Source organism: Taurulus bubalis (genome assembly GCF_910589615.1).
Source record: "Taurulus bubalis genome assembly, chromosome: 9".
Lineage (NCBI taxonomy): Eukaryota > Metazoa > Chordata > Actinopteri > Perciformes > Cottidae > Taurulus > Taurulus bubalis.
In genome coordinates this window covers 25,971,477-25,991,205 of record NC_136597.1, presented here as the reverse complement: position 1 = coordinate 25,991,205, position 19,729 = coordinate 25,971,477, and the positions used below count along the sequence as shown (strand labels likewise).

The following is a 19,729-nucleotide window of genomic DNA, read 5'->3' as shown; positions in this document are numbered from 1 at the left end:
GGACATTCTACTGATTTTGTTCTATTGATGTAATAATCCACATTTGCTCAAGGACGTATTTAGTTTACACATGTATTCTCCATTTATTGCACCACATTTCTTTCGTACATTTATGCAATTTAATGGAGAAACATATATTTTTTTGTTAATGTTAAGCAGTTTTTCCAGCTCAACGCAGCCTTTTCTTACCTCTTCTTCTTCGTCCACGACGCTCCGGCAGCAGATGAAGATCAGCTGATATAATCAATCAGCGACACTGGGACCAAAACTCTGCGACAGCTGTATGAAATTAAATAATAATAATTTTAAAAAAAAGTCTCAGAGCTCCAACCTTGTTTTTGCGCTCGGTCTGTGTCTCTGTAATGAACCCAGTTGGGCCGACTTGTAAGTGCCTGTTTCCACCGGGCCGAGCCGCTCTGTGCCGGGCCAGCTGGCAGATGAAGAGTCAGTGACCTCATTGGCAAGCAGAATCTGCCACAGATTAAAGGGCCATTTACATAATATCACTGCAAAAAGACTTCTTCTTCTTCTTCTTCTTTTTTTCTCTCCCTGGAACTTCCCCGTCTCGGTCGCCCCCGATCACACTTCATCAAAATGTCTTTAAGTAATCATTTCCCCGGTTTGGTAATCCTATTAACCACAGATTAAATATCTTTTCTTGTCCGTTTGCCTTTGAAGTCTTTGAACTCTCTGCCATCAGCTGCTGAAATTTTTTTTCTTCTGTGAAGTCTAAACTCCTGAAAGCCTCGACCTCCTCCACGCTCAGCTGATACGGATACTTTCACCTGCTTTTTACGGAGAGGGAACAGAGCGAGATGACACAGATCACACAGCTCCACCACTGGAAACCATGATGTCCACGTCCGTGTTGGCACTGCTGGGACCCTTTTCTGACTCCATTTACAGTATGTGGGGCAATGCGGGGCCACTGTGGCCCTCATGGGGAAAACCCACTTCTTTCATCCGCTGTGGACGCTTTCACTTTCACGTTTGTTGCTGATCCACTGATCTATTATGTACATTATATATATGTATATATATATATATATATATATATATATATATATATATATATAGATAGATAGATAGATAGATAGATAGATAGATAGATAGATAGATGTGGATATCTAGATATACTCTTCTGATAGCAAAAATAAGTCTGCTTCTATACAACCAGTGGAGTCAGTAGAGAGAATGCAGCTTTAGATTCAAGATTCATGACAATACAAATATCTTGAATCTTGAATCTAATGCTGCATTGTCTCTCCTGACCATCAGGGGGTGACTTCTCTGGTTGTATAGAAGTATATGCTTCATGTGTTAAAGCTGCATTCTCACTCCTGACCACCAGGGGGCTCTGGTTGTATAGAAGTATATGCTTCATGTGTTAAAGCTACATTCTCTCTCCTGACCACCAGGGGGCGAATCCTCTGGTTGTATAGAAGTATATGCTTCATGTGTTAAAGCTGCATTCTCTCTATTTACCACCAGGGGGCGACTCCTCTGGTTGTATAGAAGTCTATGCTTCATGTCTTAAAGCTGCATTCGCTCTCCTGACCACCAGGGGGTGACTCCTCTGGTTGTATAGAAGTCTATATAAATGACTCTACTTCTCTTGATTTATTCCCTCAGTAAACATTATAAACATGAGTTTATGTCTCAATCCCTAGTTTCAAATCTTCTTCAATTTCATCAGTTTATTTCATCACGTGTTGAAGAATAAGACGATGACCGACGTCTCGGATATGATATTTCCATTGTCGGACATTTTGGACGACTTTCTTTGAACGATATTTCTTCAGGATTCCTGTAAGTTACATCAAAACAACCTTTTTACGCTAAAACACACACATGATAGGCTTATAAAATACACACCGGAGACCTTCGGCAAGGCTGTTTCCAGAGGTGATAAATAATGCTTGTTTCCGCCTCGTGATTCGGATCCGCTCCAAAATGTAAAGGTTTTTTTTCTTGGGCCGTTGTATACCCTTCCACCAAGGTTCATGAAAATCTGGTAATTTTGTCTGTAATCCTGTTAATAAACAAAACATCAATTTCGAACAGAGATCCTTGGTGAAAGAAAGCAGAACGTTTCCAGCCTTTTTGCCTTTTGTTATATTTATTCCTGACACAAAACAGATTCTGGCTGTGGCTCCTTCTCACATCTCAGATGTCTAGACAGTAAATTGGTAGCTGTAGAGATTTCCCCTCTCAACTTATCTGATGGTTTCATTTTCATAACTGTTTGAGGCCCAAAGAGGTAAAAGATTAAAGAAAATGTCCCAAAACTGAAAACAAATTTGTGTAGCAGAATGTTGTTTTGACTTCTTTCTTCTCCCATTACTCAACTCATGACTCCTCAGATTTATCTGCTGACCCTTTGAGAGGACTCAACCCTGAATGGAAAGAGAGCTGAATACAGGATTCAAAGCGGCGCTCCGTTCCTTAATACAAAACTTCCCAAACCTTGCGTATCATGACGCCCGCAGAGCAAGCACACTAACGCCCGACCAAGAGGTTGGGAATTGCTCCACTGAATTGATAACCTCTGGTTCTGAAGAGTTAAGCCAAAGCTGAAGTGACTTTAACCTGATTTATCTCTACTGACCATCAGGGGGCGACACCTCTGCTTGTATAGAAGTATATGCTTCATGTGTTAAAGCTGCATTCTCTCTCCTGACCACCAGGGGATGACTCTTCTGGTTGTATAGAAGTCTATGCTTCATGTGTTAAAGCTGCATTCTCTCTCCTGACACCAGGGGGCGACTCCTCTGGTTGTATAGAAGTCTATGCTTCATGTGTTAAAGCTGCATTCTCTCTCCTGACACCAGGGGGCGACTCCTCTGGTTGTATAGAAGTATATGCTTCATGTGTTAAAGCTGCATTCTCTCTCCTGACCACCAGGGGATGACTCTTCTGGTTGTATAGAAGTCTATGCTTCATGTGTTAAAGCTGATTTTTATTTTTTTCACCATTTTGCAAAAACATCTTGATAAGTGCTCTTTATTCGCATATCATAACATTTCTTCCGTTAGTTTCAGTAAATGAACGCTAAATATATATGTATACATATATACATATATATATATATATATATATATATATATATGTATATATATATATATATATATACATATATGTATTTATATACTGTATATCGATGTAATAACTTGAGCCTGTCGTAAACGGAGAACAGCTGACCGTTATCTGCTTCCTCCTCGACTCAGACTGAACCTTTTATGTTCTTTTTCTTCTTTTATCGGTGGCCGATGCTCATTCAAACAGTTTTCAGTCAGTGTGTATGTGTGTGTGTATGTGTGTGTGTGTGTGTGTGTGTGTGTGTGTGTGTGTGTGTGTGTGTGTGTGAAGCAGATTAAATGGAGGATGTGATGGCGTTGTGTATTTTCCTTCCTCAGAAGAAGTGTGAAAGCCTGCAGGAGATAATCTGCTTTACTTTCTCTTCTTTCTCTCCTCATCCTCTTCCATCTTTCTCCTCCCGTACATCTTCATCTTTCTTTCTTTCTTTCTTTCTTTCTTTCTTTCTTTCTTTCTTTCTTCCTCTTGTTTAAGACGGTCGACCCTTCCTGTCTCACCTCACCTGTCTCTGTTGGTGTTTTTTTTTTTATTTGACCGTTTAATTATAGTGCCGTTCAAGCCTCGCCCTGGTGGTCCATTAGTCCATCTCCTTCCAAATCTCTTATTTATTTATTTAAATGTTTTCTGGAGAGCAGCATTTTATTCTATTATTCGGTTCCTCTCCTCCTGCTCTGCATTCGGCCTGAGGAGTGGATGAATATTTCATGGCGAGGGATCCCTCCACCTTTTCTCCCCCGGGAACACGATAGCAGAGCAAGATGAATCATCCGTGGAAAGCAGCTCGCCTTCGACTCCACCAAGTAAAACACTCGCGCGTCCGCTTGGCGGCGGCCAATCGAACGACAGGAAAGAAGCCTCACGTTTGGGAGGCTTGTCGCAGAAGTTGAGGAACGAACTGTTCCGAGAAAAACACATTTTCACAAATGCCAGAAAATCTGGGAAATGTTTATATTCATAGTGGGAAGATTTAAAAAAAACGACGTACAAATCAAATAATGTTTATTTAGCAGAAACGGGACAGCAGAATCTCTACATCTTCCGTCGCAAACTAAAAACATATTTTTCGACTACACCTTGAATAAGGAAGGTAGCACCTAGTAGCACTTTAGTAGCACTTAAATGTCTCTTACTGATAGCACTTTGTAGTTTAACTTTGTTGAAGAAATTGTACTTTCTTGATTCTTGCTGTTTTGAGTTTGTACACATGGTTGATGCACTTATTGTCTCTAAAAGTGAAATGAAATGTAGAACGGGGAGAACAAAAGTCAGTCGTATTGTTCTAGCGTTCCTGTGTCTGTTAGTTGTTTACAGACCTGAGAGCAGCACGAGGTCGTCCTCCTCCACGTCTCACTTTGTGAGCGATAAGAGGCATCAGCAGAGGCTGACGTCTTCGTGTCACGAAGACGTCAAAGACGGCCTTGGTGACGGGAACGAGTTTTTCTTTTCATCCAGACATGAAAAACAGATTTAAAACCAATCGGATCAAACGAGCGGTCACTGAAATTCTGTGCCAGGACCGACTTATCCCAAAGCTTTGTTTATTACTTTTATGAGAGAATATGTCATTGTTATTGGACCGCTGCTGACTTTGGTAGCGACCTGTCAATCACCTTGTAGCCCCACCCCTAAAGCTTCCCCTGCTTTATGGTCTGTTTGACTCTGGAAGCAGGTGGAAACTACTAGACTAGCTCCCTAAAACAAAAACAAAAAACTTCTCACGACACCTAGTCAGTTTGATTTACACGTTTAAGTTAAGACACACCTGATGTTATACTGAGCTTATTTTTTATTCGGGCTATGGGTTTGTTAAGGAGTGATTATTATATAAGATGATGGATTTTTAAACCAACAAAAAGACGGAACACCAGGCGGTCCCAAAGCTCATTTTCATCTGTTTTTCTGAACAGAACTGTTGACAGAGGCGGAGAAAAAAGGAAACCTTTGTTTCAGTTTGTCTCTGGTTGCGTCCTCTTCTTTGTTAAAAAAAGCTCTGGATAATTGGAGCACTCTGGGTTTCCTGCAGTTGATGATGTATTCAGGGAAAGCTGCCTCCTCCCTCGCTCTGAGGACTGAGATAAAGACAGAAGGAAAGAAAAGGCTCCACAATGTGATCCTTGTTTCACACTCCTCACTTTAACTGCACGCCACGAAAAGAGGCTGCAGATTATTATGAATTATAATTTCCTGTCATTGAAATCCCACAAAGGCGTCACAGGAGAGCGGCTGTGAGGATTTCAATTTCCCTCTAAAGACAAATAATCTGATGTTTTAATTTGAGGGCACCATTTTGGGCCAACAGTGTTTGGTGAGAAACATTTTGTATTGAAGCAGCAGCCGGAAATATTGGGTTTACATTCAACCAGGCAGCAAACTGTGGTTCTGAAAAGTAAAATCCAAACTAAAGTGTCATAAATCTTCATTTATCTCTCCTGACCATCAAGGGGCGACTCCTCTGGTTGTATAGAAGTATATGCTTCATGTGTTAAAGCTACATTATCTCTAGTGTCCACCAGGGGGCGACTCCTCTGGTTGTATAGAAGTACATGCTTCATGTGTTAAAGCTGCATTCTCTCTCCTGACCACCAGGGGCGACTCCTCTGGTTGTATAGAAGTACATGCTTCATGTGTTAAAGCTGCATTCTCTCTCCTGACCACCAGGGGGCGACTCCTCTGGTTGTATAGAAGTATATGCTTCATTTGTTAAAGCTGCATTCTCTTTACTGACTAGCAGGGAGCGACTCCTCTGGTTGTATAGAAGTATATGCTTCATGTGTTAAAGCTGCATTCTCTCTCCTGACCAGCAGGGGGGCGACTCCTCTGGTTGTCAAACAGACCATAAAGCAGGGGATGCTTTAGAGCGGGGCTACAAGCTGATTGACAGGTCGCTTTTGCTACCAGAGTTTCTACATCACTCCTATCAAGTTTAAAATATATAACTGTATTACTTAAAAAACAACATGGCAACGTTCGTAATCCAAGATGGCGACGGCGAAATTGCCAAATTTGAGATTTTCAAAACATCCGTCCACAAAACCAACGGGTGGCGTCGTGATGACTACGTCCACTTCTTATATACGGCCTATTCGCAGAGGATTTACACAGTTTATGGTTAAAACCCATCGACTGTCTTTTTAAAAGTCTGGACGGTATGAAACATGGTGGACGTCTGACTCTTTGTCTCATAAACATGCGAATCAAAAGCAAAGACTTGAGCATCATCAGCATACGGGTTGTCCTTGTGTTATAACAGACGCAGTCACGCCGATGAGCTAGTTGCGGTGGATTTCATCACCCGATTCCCACTGTAAGAGTACCGACCCGGCAAATCACCCAGCAGCAGCATTTGAAGTGCAGGCGGAGAGTAACGGGATAATGTGTGTGACGCTACGGGACGCTCACAGGGTTCAATCAAAAGGGTGGAGCCTCTGGAAACGATGAAAGACAGAAATGGAAATCGCACCCTCTAAAATGGAACAGAAATGGAACCCCACCCTCTAACTTCACAATGAAAGAACCTCGCACACATTATCACAACGTGGTATTCAAGAGTAATGAGATGCTAATAATACACAAAAGGGATGTCAGCATTTATCAGGTAGTCTCAGAGCTGCGTGGAGACAGTAATGAGTTTAATCTGAATGAGCTCACCGAACGTGTAGCATATATATAGCAACGCTCTTTTGACTTTGACCTTTTGTTATCATTTAATGATCGGGTAATTCCTCCACAGACTGTATAGGATGTGGAGGGAGTCACCGGGACGTCACCCTTTGGTGGATTAGCCCCGCCCCTAAAGCGTCCCCTGCTTTATGGTCTGTTTGACTCTAAATGACCATAATTTACTAAATGAACACCATGCTGTATTGAAGAAGACTTGAAACTAGAGATTGAGACATAAACTCATGTTTACAATGTTTACTGAGGGAATACATCAAGAAAAGTAGAGTAATTTATATAGACTTCTATACAACCAGAGGAGTCGCCCCCTGGTGGTCAGGAGAGAGAATGCAGCTTTAACACATGAAGCATAGACTTCTATACAACCAGAGGAGTCGCCCCCTGGTGGTCAGGAGAAAGAATGCAGCTTTAACACATGAAGCATATACTTCTATACAACCAGAGGAGTCGCCCCCTGGTGGTCAGGAGAGAGAATGCAGACATGGCCCACCGCCGTCCTCCTCACCTCCTCATCTGCTTCACTACTCGTGAAATGATGCTCTAAATGAGCTCATTAGAGGTTGTAGAACCTGAAGGGACGTGCATTTTTAATGAGGGAAGGAAAACTTTTGCTGCCTCACTTTATCTGATTAATATTTTTTATAAGTTTGGAAGATCTTTGAGATACTTTTGTGTTACAAGTTTCAAATTTCATGCTTGGAAAGTGGAACTTCAGCCACTTAAAGCTTGATTTAATAATGTGGATGTCATGTTTTCTCTCAGCTTTGACTTCTATACAAACAGAGGAGTCGCCCCCTGCTGGTCAGGAGAGAGAATGCAGCTTTAACACATGAAGCATATACTTCTATACAACCAGAGGAGTCGCTCCCTGCTAGTCAGTAGAGAGAATGCAGCTTTAACAAATGAAGCATATACTTCTATACAACCGGAGGAGTCGCTCCCTGCTGGTCAGGAGAGAGAATGCAGCTTTAACACATGAAGCTATACTTCTATACAACCAGAGGTGTTGCCCCCTGGTGGACAGTAGAGATAATGCAGCTTTAACACATGAAGCAAATACTTATATACAACCAGAGGAGTCACCCCCCGGTGGTCAGTAGAGATAATTCAGCTTTAACATATGAAGCAGTCTTTTGTGAAGGACCCAAGGAAGGTGAATTCGTTTTTTACTCAATGCTGATCCAAACTACTAAAATGGTTGACCTCATTAATTAGGCCCAGTGAGACGGGAGCATCGGGTATCGGTTGAACGTCGCTCTTCATTGTGGACCGAGCGCTTTGTTGCTTCGCTCGTGTCATCTGACTTTCAACTCGAGGCCGTGTGCGTGTTTCCCAGGAAACCTTTGATGGCTTAAAGGCGAGCAATTAAAGAGGCGAGAAGCCACATACGTTGTGTTTATTGTCCGTCACTCTGACTCAATATTTGGAGGAAGGGGGTAAAGGGGGGCGGGGTACACAACGATAAACACTCGCTGCCATGGTGAACTGTTAATTTAAAGGTCAGCGTGAAAGGCTTTGCCAGAGGCAATATGAGCTTTAATGGTATCTGTTATTACCCATTATTCCATTACACGGCGTGCCTTTGAACGCTTCGTTTGGTCCGCATGTGAGTTCGGTCGCTCCCGCTGTGAGACTTTCCTCGGCTGAGTTGAAAAGCGTGGGTGAAATTGCATTATTCCCTCTCTCTGGTCCCGTGTCCCTCCGATACGCTTCATTTGAAGCCGTTTCATTGAATCGGTGCTGCAGTAGAGCTCCTGTTTGTGTGCGGAAGACAAAGGAAACCCTGTTTACTAGACGAAGAGAACCCTGTTTACTAGTCAAAGGAAACCCTGTTTACTAGACGAAGGAAACCCTGTTTACGAGACGAAGGAAACCCTGTTTACTAGACGAAGAGAACCCTGTTTACTAGTCAAAGGAAACCCTGTTTACTAGACAAAGGAAACCCTGTTTACGAGACGAAGGAAACCCTGTTAACTAGACAAAGGAAACCCTGTTTACGAGACGAAGGAAACCCTGTTTACTAGACAAAGGAAACCCTGTTTACGAGACGAAGGAAACCCTGTTAACTAGACGAAGGGAATCCTGTTTACTAGACGAAGGAAACCCTGTTTACTAGACGAAGAGAACCCTGTTTACTAGTCAAAGGAAACCCTGTTTACTAGACAAAGGAAACCCTGTTTACTAGACGAAGGAAACCCTGTTTACTAGACGAAGAGAACCCTGTTTACTAGTCAAAGAGAACCCTGTTTACTAGTCAAAGGAAACCCTGTTTACTAGACAAAGGAAACCCTGTTTACGAGACGAAGGAAACCCTGTTAACTAGACGAAGGGAATCCTGTTTACTAGACGAAGGAAACCCTGTTTACTAGACGAAGAGAACCCTGTTTACTAGTCAAAGGAAACCCTGTTTACTAGACAAAGGAAACCCTGTTTACTAGACGAAGGAAACCCTGTTTACTAGACGAAGAGAACCCTGTTTACTAGTCAAAGGAAACCCTGTTTACTAGACAAAGGAAACCCTGTTTACGAGACGAAGGAAACCCTGTTAACTAGACGAAGGGAATCCTGTTTACTAGACGAAGGAAACCCTGTTTACGAGACGAAGGAAACCCTGTTAACTAGACGAAGGGAATCCTGTTTACTAGACGAAGGAAACCCTGTTTACGAGACGAAGGAAACCCTGTTAACTAGACGAAGGGAATCCTGTTTACTAGACGAAGGGAACCCTGTTTACGAGACGAAGGAAACCCTGTTTACGAGACGAAGGAAACCCTGTTAACTAGACGAAGGGAATCCTGTTTACTAGACGAAGGAAACCCTGTTTACTAGACGAAGAGAACCCTGTTTACTAGTCAAAGGAAACCCTGTTTACTAGACAAAGGAAACCCTGTTTACTAGACGAAGGAAACCCTGTTTACTAGACGAAGAGAACCCTGTTTACTAGTCAAAGAGAACCCTGTTTACTAGTCAAAGGAAACCCTGTTTACTAGACAAAGGAAACCCTGTTTACGAGACGAAGGAAACCCTGTTAACTAGACGAAGGGAATCCTGTTTACTAGACGAAGGAAACCCTGTTTACTAGACGAAGAGAACCCTGTTTACTAGTCAAAGGAAACCCTGTTTACTAGACAAAGGAAACCCTGTTTACTAGACGAAGGAAACCCTGTTTACTAGACGAAGAGAACCCTGTTTACTAGTCAAAGGAAACCCTGTTTACTAGACAAAGGAAACCCTGTTTACGAGACGAAGGAAACCCTGTTAACTAGACGAAGGGAATCCTGTTTACTAGACGAAGGAAACCCTGTTTACGAGACGAAGGAAACCCTGTTAACTAGACGAAGGGAATCCTGTTTACTAGACGAAGGGAACCCTGTTTACGAGACGAAGGAAACCCTGTTTACGAGACGAAGGAAACCCTGTTTACGAGACGAAGGAAACCCTGTTTACGAGACGAAGGAAACCCTGTTTACGAGACGAAGGAAACCCTGTTTACCCTGGTGTCTTCAACCAGCTGATGGAGGTTATTAAACAATAACCAGCTGCAGTAGAACATTCTGCCTTTCCCCCGTTTCCTTCCTTTTATTGTGAAGTTGAGGTGAACGTTGAGCCGAAGTTCCAACACAAAGAAAATAAAAGCTAAAAGAAACTCCAACGAAGACGTCCATTAACGTCAAACACCTCCAACTCTTCACTTCTCTTTTTATTCTTAAAAAAAAGAAGGGATGCTGAATGATGAGCTCCAGGTGATAATTCTCTTTTCATAAAAAAAAGTATATAGATCTGTAGGACTTCAAGTTGAATGCAGCAGCTTACGGCCGAGATGTTCCCTGAAGAGCTTAAAGTAAAACCCTCAGCCTGCTGGAAGCAGCAGGGATTTCCTTATCTGTGCCCACATTATCACGCGTGTGTGTGTGTGTGTGTGTGTGTGTGTGTGTGTGTGTGTGTGTGTGTGTGTGTGTGTGTGTGTGTGTGTGTGTGTGTATGTGTGTGTGTATGTGTGTGTGTATGTGTGTGTGTGTGTGTGTGTGTGTGTAAATTGCACACGACAACATCTCATGCCGGGTCTGTTCACTGATTATTTTCCACTTTGTGGCCCCAAACTTAATTCGGTGGCTCTGAGCGGAGAAGCCTCGGCCGCTCATTAAAATCTCGCCGCAGTGTGTTCATCTTTATTATTTCAAACATTTATCTGCGGCGGTTCCCTCGGGAGGCTCCAGAGCGCCTCTCGCACGTTCTACACAGATTAATGTGTTTATCGCCAGAGACCGTTCGGTTATGAAATATAATTGTACAGTAATTTGCAGGATTGTCTCGTATCAATATCAGTTCTGTCTCCCCTCGCCCTGATAATGGACCCTTTGCTAAGCCCCGCCCCTCGAACGCAGGCTGTCCAATCACAGCGTAGCACCAGGGTCAATTAAGAACCTGCCTTTCCCATATTAATACAACATATTTTCAACAAATAACCTTTAATAGGAAATCATATTTTAAAATAAAACTTGTATTGACCCCGTGAGGAAAGTCACGAGCTAAGAGTTTTACGAGGTAATTAACATGAGCGCCACCTTCATCCCCTGCATTAATGCATTAATATTATACATCATGCATTAATAGTTATAATTAAATAACATAATATTCTATATCGTTCTCATGTTGGTAAAAAAATGAAAAATATAGGAACAGGTAGAAGAGCCTTAACTCGAAGAAATGTAATTTGTATAAAATATTCACACATACGTGAGCTGAATATGAAGTAAAATGAAGTTGAATGAAGAGAAAAAGCTCTCTCTCTCTCTCTCTTTCTCTCTCTCTCTCTCTCTCTCTCTCTCTCTCTCTCTCTCTCTCTCTCTCTCTCTCTCTCTCTCTGAGATGTGTCGCTGCCTCCCAGCAGCCCCGACCTCCAAACCTCTCAACATACGTAATCCCAAACCCTCGCCTTGAGCGGGCTCCCATCTGACGGCCTGATGGGCCGGCGAGGTGACTTCAGATTGGAATCAATTTCACTCCGAGAGTCTGAATGAAGCCGAGAGGCTCCGTTGGGGACGAAGGCAGCGGAGTCTTAAATGGTTTTATCTCCATCTTTTCCCACCCGAAGCCTCCGAGACGAGCCTGAAGACCCTCAGCGAGGATCTTTAGACTCCTCTGGGTCGTGGTGCTCGGCCGCTGTAGAGGAACGGGACCCCGAACATTTACGTCTCAGTGCTGGACAGAAACATGTGTTTCTCACATCTTCAGTCTTCACTTTGACCTTATTTGTGTTTGCCATGTGATTGCCGTTAGTCATCTTTTAAACTCTGCCGCTCCAGTTCCACCTCCGCTCTCGGACGTCTCCGCTGTTTACACCCCCGACCCCCGCGGCGCCTATTATCGGACGAAAAATAAATAAAAAAGTCAAGTGACGTTACCTAAAGGATATCTGGAACCGAACGACACAGTTTTTTGACTACAACTCCATGGCAACTCCCCAATGCTTCGTTTTATTGGGATTTTAATACCCAGCATGCCACAAACCGATGGTGTTTAGGCATAAAGGTTATAACTTTTACATTTGAACCGAACAACACTGTTTTTGGACTAAAACTCCTTCGTGACACCACAAGGCTTTTTTTAAAATTCTGATTCTTTAGGTCATTATCTTTACAAAGAGGGGTCGTACAATTCTGCAAGTTGTTGTTTAGGCCTTGAACCATGGAGTTGGAACAACTCTGGGGCGGCTCGACAAGCCATTTTTGACAATCTCAATAAAACTATGCTCAGATCATGCTGGAGTGAGTTATTTGAAAATGTACCTTTTTTTCACAACTAAATTCTGAAAACAATGATTTAAAATAGCACAACTATTAGAACTCATAGGGGGTTCATACGACTACTTGAAGAATGGATAGAGGGAACCCTAGAACGCCTCATCCCCCACACATAGGGGCTCTGGGGGGCAAGAGGTTAAACAATCGAGGTCAGACCAAACAGACGGGATTATTTTCTTCCCTTGAGATTCTCCCCCGCGACAATCGGCCCTTACCTTTCTGAAAAAGAAAAAAATAAGTAGAGAAAGACAGAAAATCCAGTGCCGGAGCCAATTAAGTTGGAACAGCTTCCCAGTCTTTGGTCAAAGGTCATCTTCAAAACGACGCCACTTCAGGCGTGTTTGTGACGACGAGTCTTTAGTCGGAGTTTAATGATGTGACGAGGAGAAAACATCGAGTCTTTGTTACCGAACCTTGAAGGGAAACCATGGAACAGGAAGTCATTAAATTAAAGGAAGTGAAGAAAAGCGGTGATAAAGAAGAAGGCCGTGAGATTAAACCATGGCCACCTTTTTTCTTTCTTTTCTTTGCCAGCTTTCCCAGGAGCTGAAACATCTCTTAAAACATAGAGAAAGATAATGAAACCTGCGTTTGAACCTTTTAATATGACCAGTTAAGTCTTCTGCAGTGTCAACAAACACAGACTCCTCTGGTTGTATAGAAGTATATGCTTCATGTGTTAAAGCTGCATTATTTCTCCTGACCACCATGGGCGACTCCTCTGGTTGTATAGAAGTCTATGCTTCATGTGTTCAAGCTGCATTATATCTCCTTACCACCAGGGGGTGACTCCTCTGGTTGTATAGAAGTATATACTTCATGTGTTAAAGCTGCATGCTCTCTCCTGTCCATCATGGGGCGACTCCTCTGGTTGCATAGAAGTCTATGCTTTATGTGTTAAAGCTGCATTCTTTCTCCTGACCACCAGGGGGCAACTCCTCTGGTTGTATAGAAGTATATGCTTCATGTGTTAAAGCTGCATTCTTTCTCCTGACCACCAGGGGGCGACTCCTCTGGTTGTATAGAAGTATATGCTTCATGTGTTAAAGCTGCATTCTTTCTCCTGACCACCAGGGGGCGACTCCTCTGGTTGTATAGAAGTATATGCTTCATGTGTTAAAGCTGCATTCTTTCTCCTGACCCCCAGGGGGCGACTCCTCTGGTTGTATGGAAGTATATGCTTCATGTGTTAAAGCTGCATTCTCTCTCCTGACCACCAGGGGGCGACTCCTCTGGTTGTATAGAAGTCTATATAAATGACTCTACTTCTCTTGATGTATTCCCTCAGTAAACATTGTAAACATGAGTTTATGTCTCAATCTCTAGTTTCAAGTCTTCAATACAGCATGATGTTCATTTAGTACATTATGGTCGTTTAGAGTCAAACAGACCATAATGCAGGGGATGCTTTAGGGCGGGGCTACAAGGTGATTGACAGGTACATCTCTCCTCCAGATATGATCACTTTCCTTCACAGGTGTCACCGATGTGACGTCTCTTCAAAGGCTAATCCTTAATCTTGCTTCTCCTCTGCCTCCCAGGTGGCGTTTGCATCGCTCAGTCTCTGAAGGTTCCTCGAGAGCCGAGACCCGGAGAGTTCGACAAGCTCGTCCTGCGACTGATGGAGACGCCCAACGCCCGCGCTGTCATCATGTTCGCCAACGAGGACGACATCCGGTACCTCCTTTCCTTCCTCTCTGTCCCCTCCTTTCCTTCCTCTCTGTCTCCTCCTTTCCTTTTATCTATTTGTCCTCCTTTCCTTCGTCTCTATTTCCTCCTTTCTTTCCTCTCTATATCCACCTTTCCTTTTATCTATATGTCCTCCTTTCCTTCGTCTCTATTTCCTCCTTTCTTTCCTCTCTATATCCACCTTTCCTTTTATCTATATGTCCTCCTTTCCTTCGTCTCTATTTCCTCCTTTCTTTCCTCTCTATATCCACCTTTCCTTTTATCTATATGTCCTCCTTTCCTTCCTCTCCATCTCTTCCTTTCCTTTATTTCTTCATTTCCTTCCTCTATCTTCTCCTTTCCTTCCTCCCCGTCTCCTCCTTTCCTTTTATCTATATGTCCTCATTTCCTTCGTCTCTATCTCCTCCTTTCTTTCCTCTCTATCTCCTCCTTTCCTTGTATCTATATGTCCTCCTTTCCTTTGTCTCTATCTCCTCCTTTCCTACCTCTCTATCTCCTCCTTTCCTTTTATCTATATGTCCTGCTTTCCTTTGTCTCTATCTCCTCCTTTCCTTGTATCTATATGTCCTCCTTTCCTTCCTCCATCTCCTCCTTTCCTTGATCTCTTCATTTCCTTCCTCTAGCTCCTCCTTTCCTTCCTTTCTGTCTCCTCATTTTTGTTCCTTTCCTTCCTCCCCATCTCCTCCTTTCCTTCCATATATTTCCTCCTTCCTTCCTTTCCGTCTCCTCCATTCCTTCCTCCCCATCTCCTTCCTTCCTCTCTATCTCCTCCTTTGTCTTCTGAAGGACACTTCCACCCGTTTCCCTCCAGTTCATCTGGAATGAGTCTAAATATAACACACACACACACACACACACACACACACACACACACACACACACACACACACACACACACACAAACACACACACACTCAGTTCACACTTCAGTATAAAAACAGATTAAGATAACAAGCTTCCAATTATCTGAGTGAGCTGAGAGCCACACACACACACACACACACACACACACACACACACACACACACACACACACACACACACACACACACACACACACACACACACACACACACACATATCAGTGTAACAGCTGATGTTAATCTGAATTCTCTGAACACCCAGAGAGAGAAATCATCCATCTCCTTGTCTCCTCGTCTCCTCGTCTCCTTGTCTCCTCATCTCCTCGTCTCCTCTCGGGACGAGTGAGGAGATAAAGAAGCGTTCTCATCGTTTAACGTCTTAATTCAATGAAAACTATGAAGGACACATACAAACACGGTGGAAGTTCACCAGTTCTCTTCTTCCCTTCTCTCCCTCCTCTTTCCTTTCTCTACCTCCCTCTTCCCTTCCTTACTGTCTCCTTCCTGCTTTTATCTCATCCTTCCCTTCTCTGCCCCTTCCTGCTTTTCTCTATTTCCTCCTCCCCTATCTATCCCCTCAATTCCTTCTCTATCTCCACCTTCTTTTTTTTCCATTTCCTTTTTGTCTGTCTCCTTCTTACTTTCTCTATCTCCTTCCTCCCTTGTTAATCTCATTCCACTCTCCTTCTCTTGTCTCCTCCTTCCTTTCTCTGTCTCCTTCTCTCTCCTTTTAAACATTAGCACGTTAGACTCAGGTGTTAAAAAGAACATGTAATTTAAGTTTAATTAAATGTACAAAAGAAAGTGTCTCACCTGTCTCACCTGCCTCGCCAATCTCGCCTATCTCACCTGTTTCACCTATCTCACCTGTCTCACCTATCTCACCTGTTTCACCTATCTCACCTGTCTCACCTATCTCACCTATTTCACCTGTCTCACCTGTCTCACCTATTTCACCTATTTCACCTACCTCACCTCTCTCACCTGTCTCACCTCTCTCACCTCTCTCACCTGTCTCACCTGTCTCACCTATTTCACTTGTCTCACCTATTTCACCTCTCTCACCTATCTCACCTATTTCACCTGTCTCACCTATTTCACCTGTCTCACCTGTTTCACATATCTCACCTGTTTCACCTCTCTCACCTGTCTCACCTATCTCACCTGTCTCACCTGCCTCGCCAATCTCGCCTATCTCACCTGTTTCACCTCTCTCACCTGTCTCACCTATCTCACCTGTCTCACCTGCCTCGCCAATCTCGCCTATCTCACCTGTTTCACCTATCTCACCAGTCTCGCCTGTCTCACCTATTTCACCTCTCTCACCTATCTCACCTATTTCACCTGTCTCACCTATTTCACCTGTTTCACCTATATCACCTGTCTCACCTGTCTCACCTATCTCACCTATTTCACCTATTTCACCTGTCTCACCTATTTCACCTGTCTCACCTATTTCACCTGTCTCACCTATTTCACCTGTCTCACCTATTTTACCTCTCTCACCTATCTCACCTCTCTCACCTGTCTCACCTATCTCACCTGTCTCACCTATTTCACCTATTTCACCTACCTCACCTCTCTCACCTGCCTCACCTGTCTCACCTATTTCACCTACCTCACCTCTCTCACCTGCCTCACCTGCCTCACCTGTCTCACCTATTTCACCTACCTCACCTCTCTCACCTGCCTCACCTGTCTCACCAATCTCACCTGTTTCACCTATTTCACCTCTCTCACCTGTCTCACCTATTTCACCTATCTCACCTGTTTCACCTCTCTCACCTGTCTCACCTATCTCACCTGTCTCACCTGTCTCACCTATTTCACCTACCTCACCTCTCTCACCTGCCTCACCTGTCTCACCTGTGATCCCCGACAGGCGGATCCTGGACGCGGCGAAACGCAACAACCTGACGGGTCACTTCCTGTGGGTGGGCTCTGACAGCTGGGGGTCCAAGATCTCTCCGGTGGTCCAGCAGGAGCGCGTCGCCGAGGGCGCCGTCACCATCCTGCCCAAGAGGGCGTCGGTGGACGGTGAGCGCCGAGGAGACGAGGAGACAATCTTCCTCGAAGGAGACATCCTCGTCTTGACGACTCTTTCTTCTGTCCGCAGCGTTCGACCGGTACTTCAAGAGCCGCTCGCTCTCCAACAACCGGCGGAACGTCTGGTTCGCCGAGTTCTGGGAGGAGAACTTCGTCTGCAAGCTGGGGATGCATGGAAAGAGGCCCGGCAGCCCCAAGAAGTGCACAGGTAGGGGTCAGAGGTCAGAGGTCAACGCGGACCTCGTTTATTCAGAAGCAAGCACTTCTCTCCGTCCTCGACCTCCTCATGTCTTCCTCGCTTTGCGTCTGCGCCTCCTTCTTTCCTTCACTGCATCCTCTTTTCTTTCTCTAGCTTACGTTCCTTCCTCCATCTCCTCCTTTCCTCTTTAACCTCCTGCTTCCTTCTCTTATTTTCTACCTCCACTGTCTTTCCTCCATATCCTTTCCTTCTCTGCGGATATGGAGGAAGGAGGTAGACAAGGAAAGAAAGAATCCTTGTCTTCTTCCCTCGTCTCCTATCCTTCTCTATCTCATCCTTCATTTCTCTTTCCTCCTTCCTCCATATCCGCTTTCCTTCCTCTTCCTCCTCCTTCCCTTCTCTACCTCATATTCCTTCCTCTGTTTCTTCTCATCTTGTCTTTTTCCTCCCTTTTCCTCCCTCCTATCCTCCTCTTCTACTTCCTTCTCTCTCTCTCTTTCTCTCTCTCTCTCTCTCTCTCTCTCTCTCTCTCTCTCTCTCTCTCTCTCTCTCCTCCAACAGTCAAAGTGTGTTTGGCCTTTAAATTCCTTTGAGGCCGATTTGTGATCTCAGGCTATAAAATAAAACTCACTAAACTAAGAAAGTTAAGTGTTTACTCTCTGCCACACACACACACACACACACACACACACACACACCCTCTGATCTTCTCCCTGAAGCGGGGACCAGAGACCCATCAGTGAACTCTCGGCCTGCAGTCTAAAGCCTCCAAACCCAGAGAGCCGTGATCGGGTCAAAGTTCTTTGTTCCTGACTCGGCGGTTCTGAGGCTGAGAGGCGCTTCAGGGCAGAAACAGGAAGTAAACAGGAAGTAAACACGGTTCCTCAGCTCCTCTACTGAAGTAAAAGTACTACTACAGTGTGGAAATACTCTATTGCAAGTAAACGTCCTGCATCACGAAGGTTATGGTTAATACTGAAGCATCAATGTTGCGTGTGCCGCTTGAGGTGGACTTAGTTTTGAAGACATACAGTCTGCTGGTTTAGTCCCGTGGTTCCCAACCTGAGGGTCGGGGCCCTCCAAAGGGAACGTCAGGGAAACCTGAGCGGTCGTGAGATGATGAAAAAAATTAATCTGCATGTTTTTGTGTGAAATATTAGATAATTTTGCATCTTTTTGTATTTTTAAAAGCTAATATAAGCCTCAGGAAACTTGCTAACAACTCATACATAACTGAGTGGCCCGAATTAGAATAATAAAGGTAAAACACCAAAACATTAAATGGTTTCATCTTTAATAAATCATTGCATTTCATGTTTAATTACAAGCAGAAAAATGGAAATATTCCAATTTTTCCTTGAATAAATGTATTTATAGTTAAATCCCACCGCTCCTCTTACGTCACACGTTTTCACAATTTTTTTACATTATCTTGTTTGACGTCTGTTTATTAAATCAGCCCGACAAAATGTTACAGAGTCTCTTTCTGTTTGATCCTTCTGACACGCCGAGAGCATCTCCTCCAGGAGATTAAAGATAATTAGTCTGCGCTGGCCAAACATGCCGCTGACGCTCTTCACAGGTGGAGACGTTGCTTTCTCTCACATCGCCGTTTTGACATAATAACAGTCAATCGCTCAGCACCTCGAGCCACGGCCTCTTTTCAGTCTGTTTCACCTAGTGAGATCTACATCATGAGTTTAAAAATATATTTCAATCCAGAGACGCAAGTAAGATAATTGTTTATTCTAACAGATGATTTGGGATGATAAACCGGTGATGTGATTGACGGCCCCAAACAATAACAGCAAGAAAATTATGAGAGGAGTGAACGACACATGAGAGAAATTAACATGCCGAGCATACAAAGTGAACTCAGGCTAGATCTTTATTTCATTGCAGTTTTCATTATTGTAGAATAATGTCATAACAATGACTCTGGTTGTATAGAAGTCTATGCTTTATGTGTTAAAGCTGCATTCTCTCTCCTGACCACCAGGAGGGGCGACTCCTCTGGTTGTATATAAGTATATGCTTCATGTGTTAAAGCTGCATTCTCTCTCCTGACCACCAGGGGGGGAGACTCCTCTGGTTGTATAGAAGTCTATGCTTCATGTGTTAAAGCTGCATTCTCTCTCCTGACCACCAAGGGGTGACTCCTCTGGTTGTATAGAAGTCTATATAAATGACTCTACTTCTCTCTTGATGTATTCCCTCAGTAAACATTGTAAACATGAGTTTATGTCTCAATCTCTAGTTTCAAGTCTTCTTCAATACAGCATGATGTTCATTTAGTAAATTATGGTCATTTAGAGTCAAACAGACCATAAAGCAGGGGACTCTTTAGGGGCGGG

At 43.7% G+C, this 19,729-nt stretch overlaps 1 protein-coding gene across 1 annotated transcript in view; it reads left to right on the top strand.

Annotated features, from left to right (window-relative positions):
• Positions 1 to 19,729, top strand: part of LOC306741407 (metabotropic glutamate receptor 8-like) — a gene marked incomplete at its 5' end in the record, with an annotated part of 98,350 nt that overhangs the window by 31,059 nt on the left and 47,562 nt on the right. Inside the window, 3 exon segments of the mRNA XM_079223688.1 lie at positions 14,120 to 14,255; positions 17,013 to 17,167; positions 17,247 to 17,384. Of these exon segments, the coding sequence (XP_079079814.1) occupies positions 14,120 to 14,255; positions 17,013 to 17,167; positions 17,247 to 17,384 (429 nt within the window).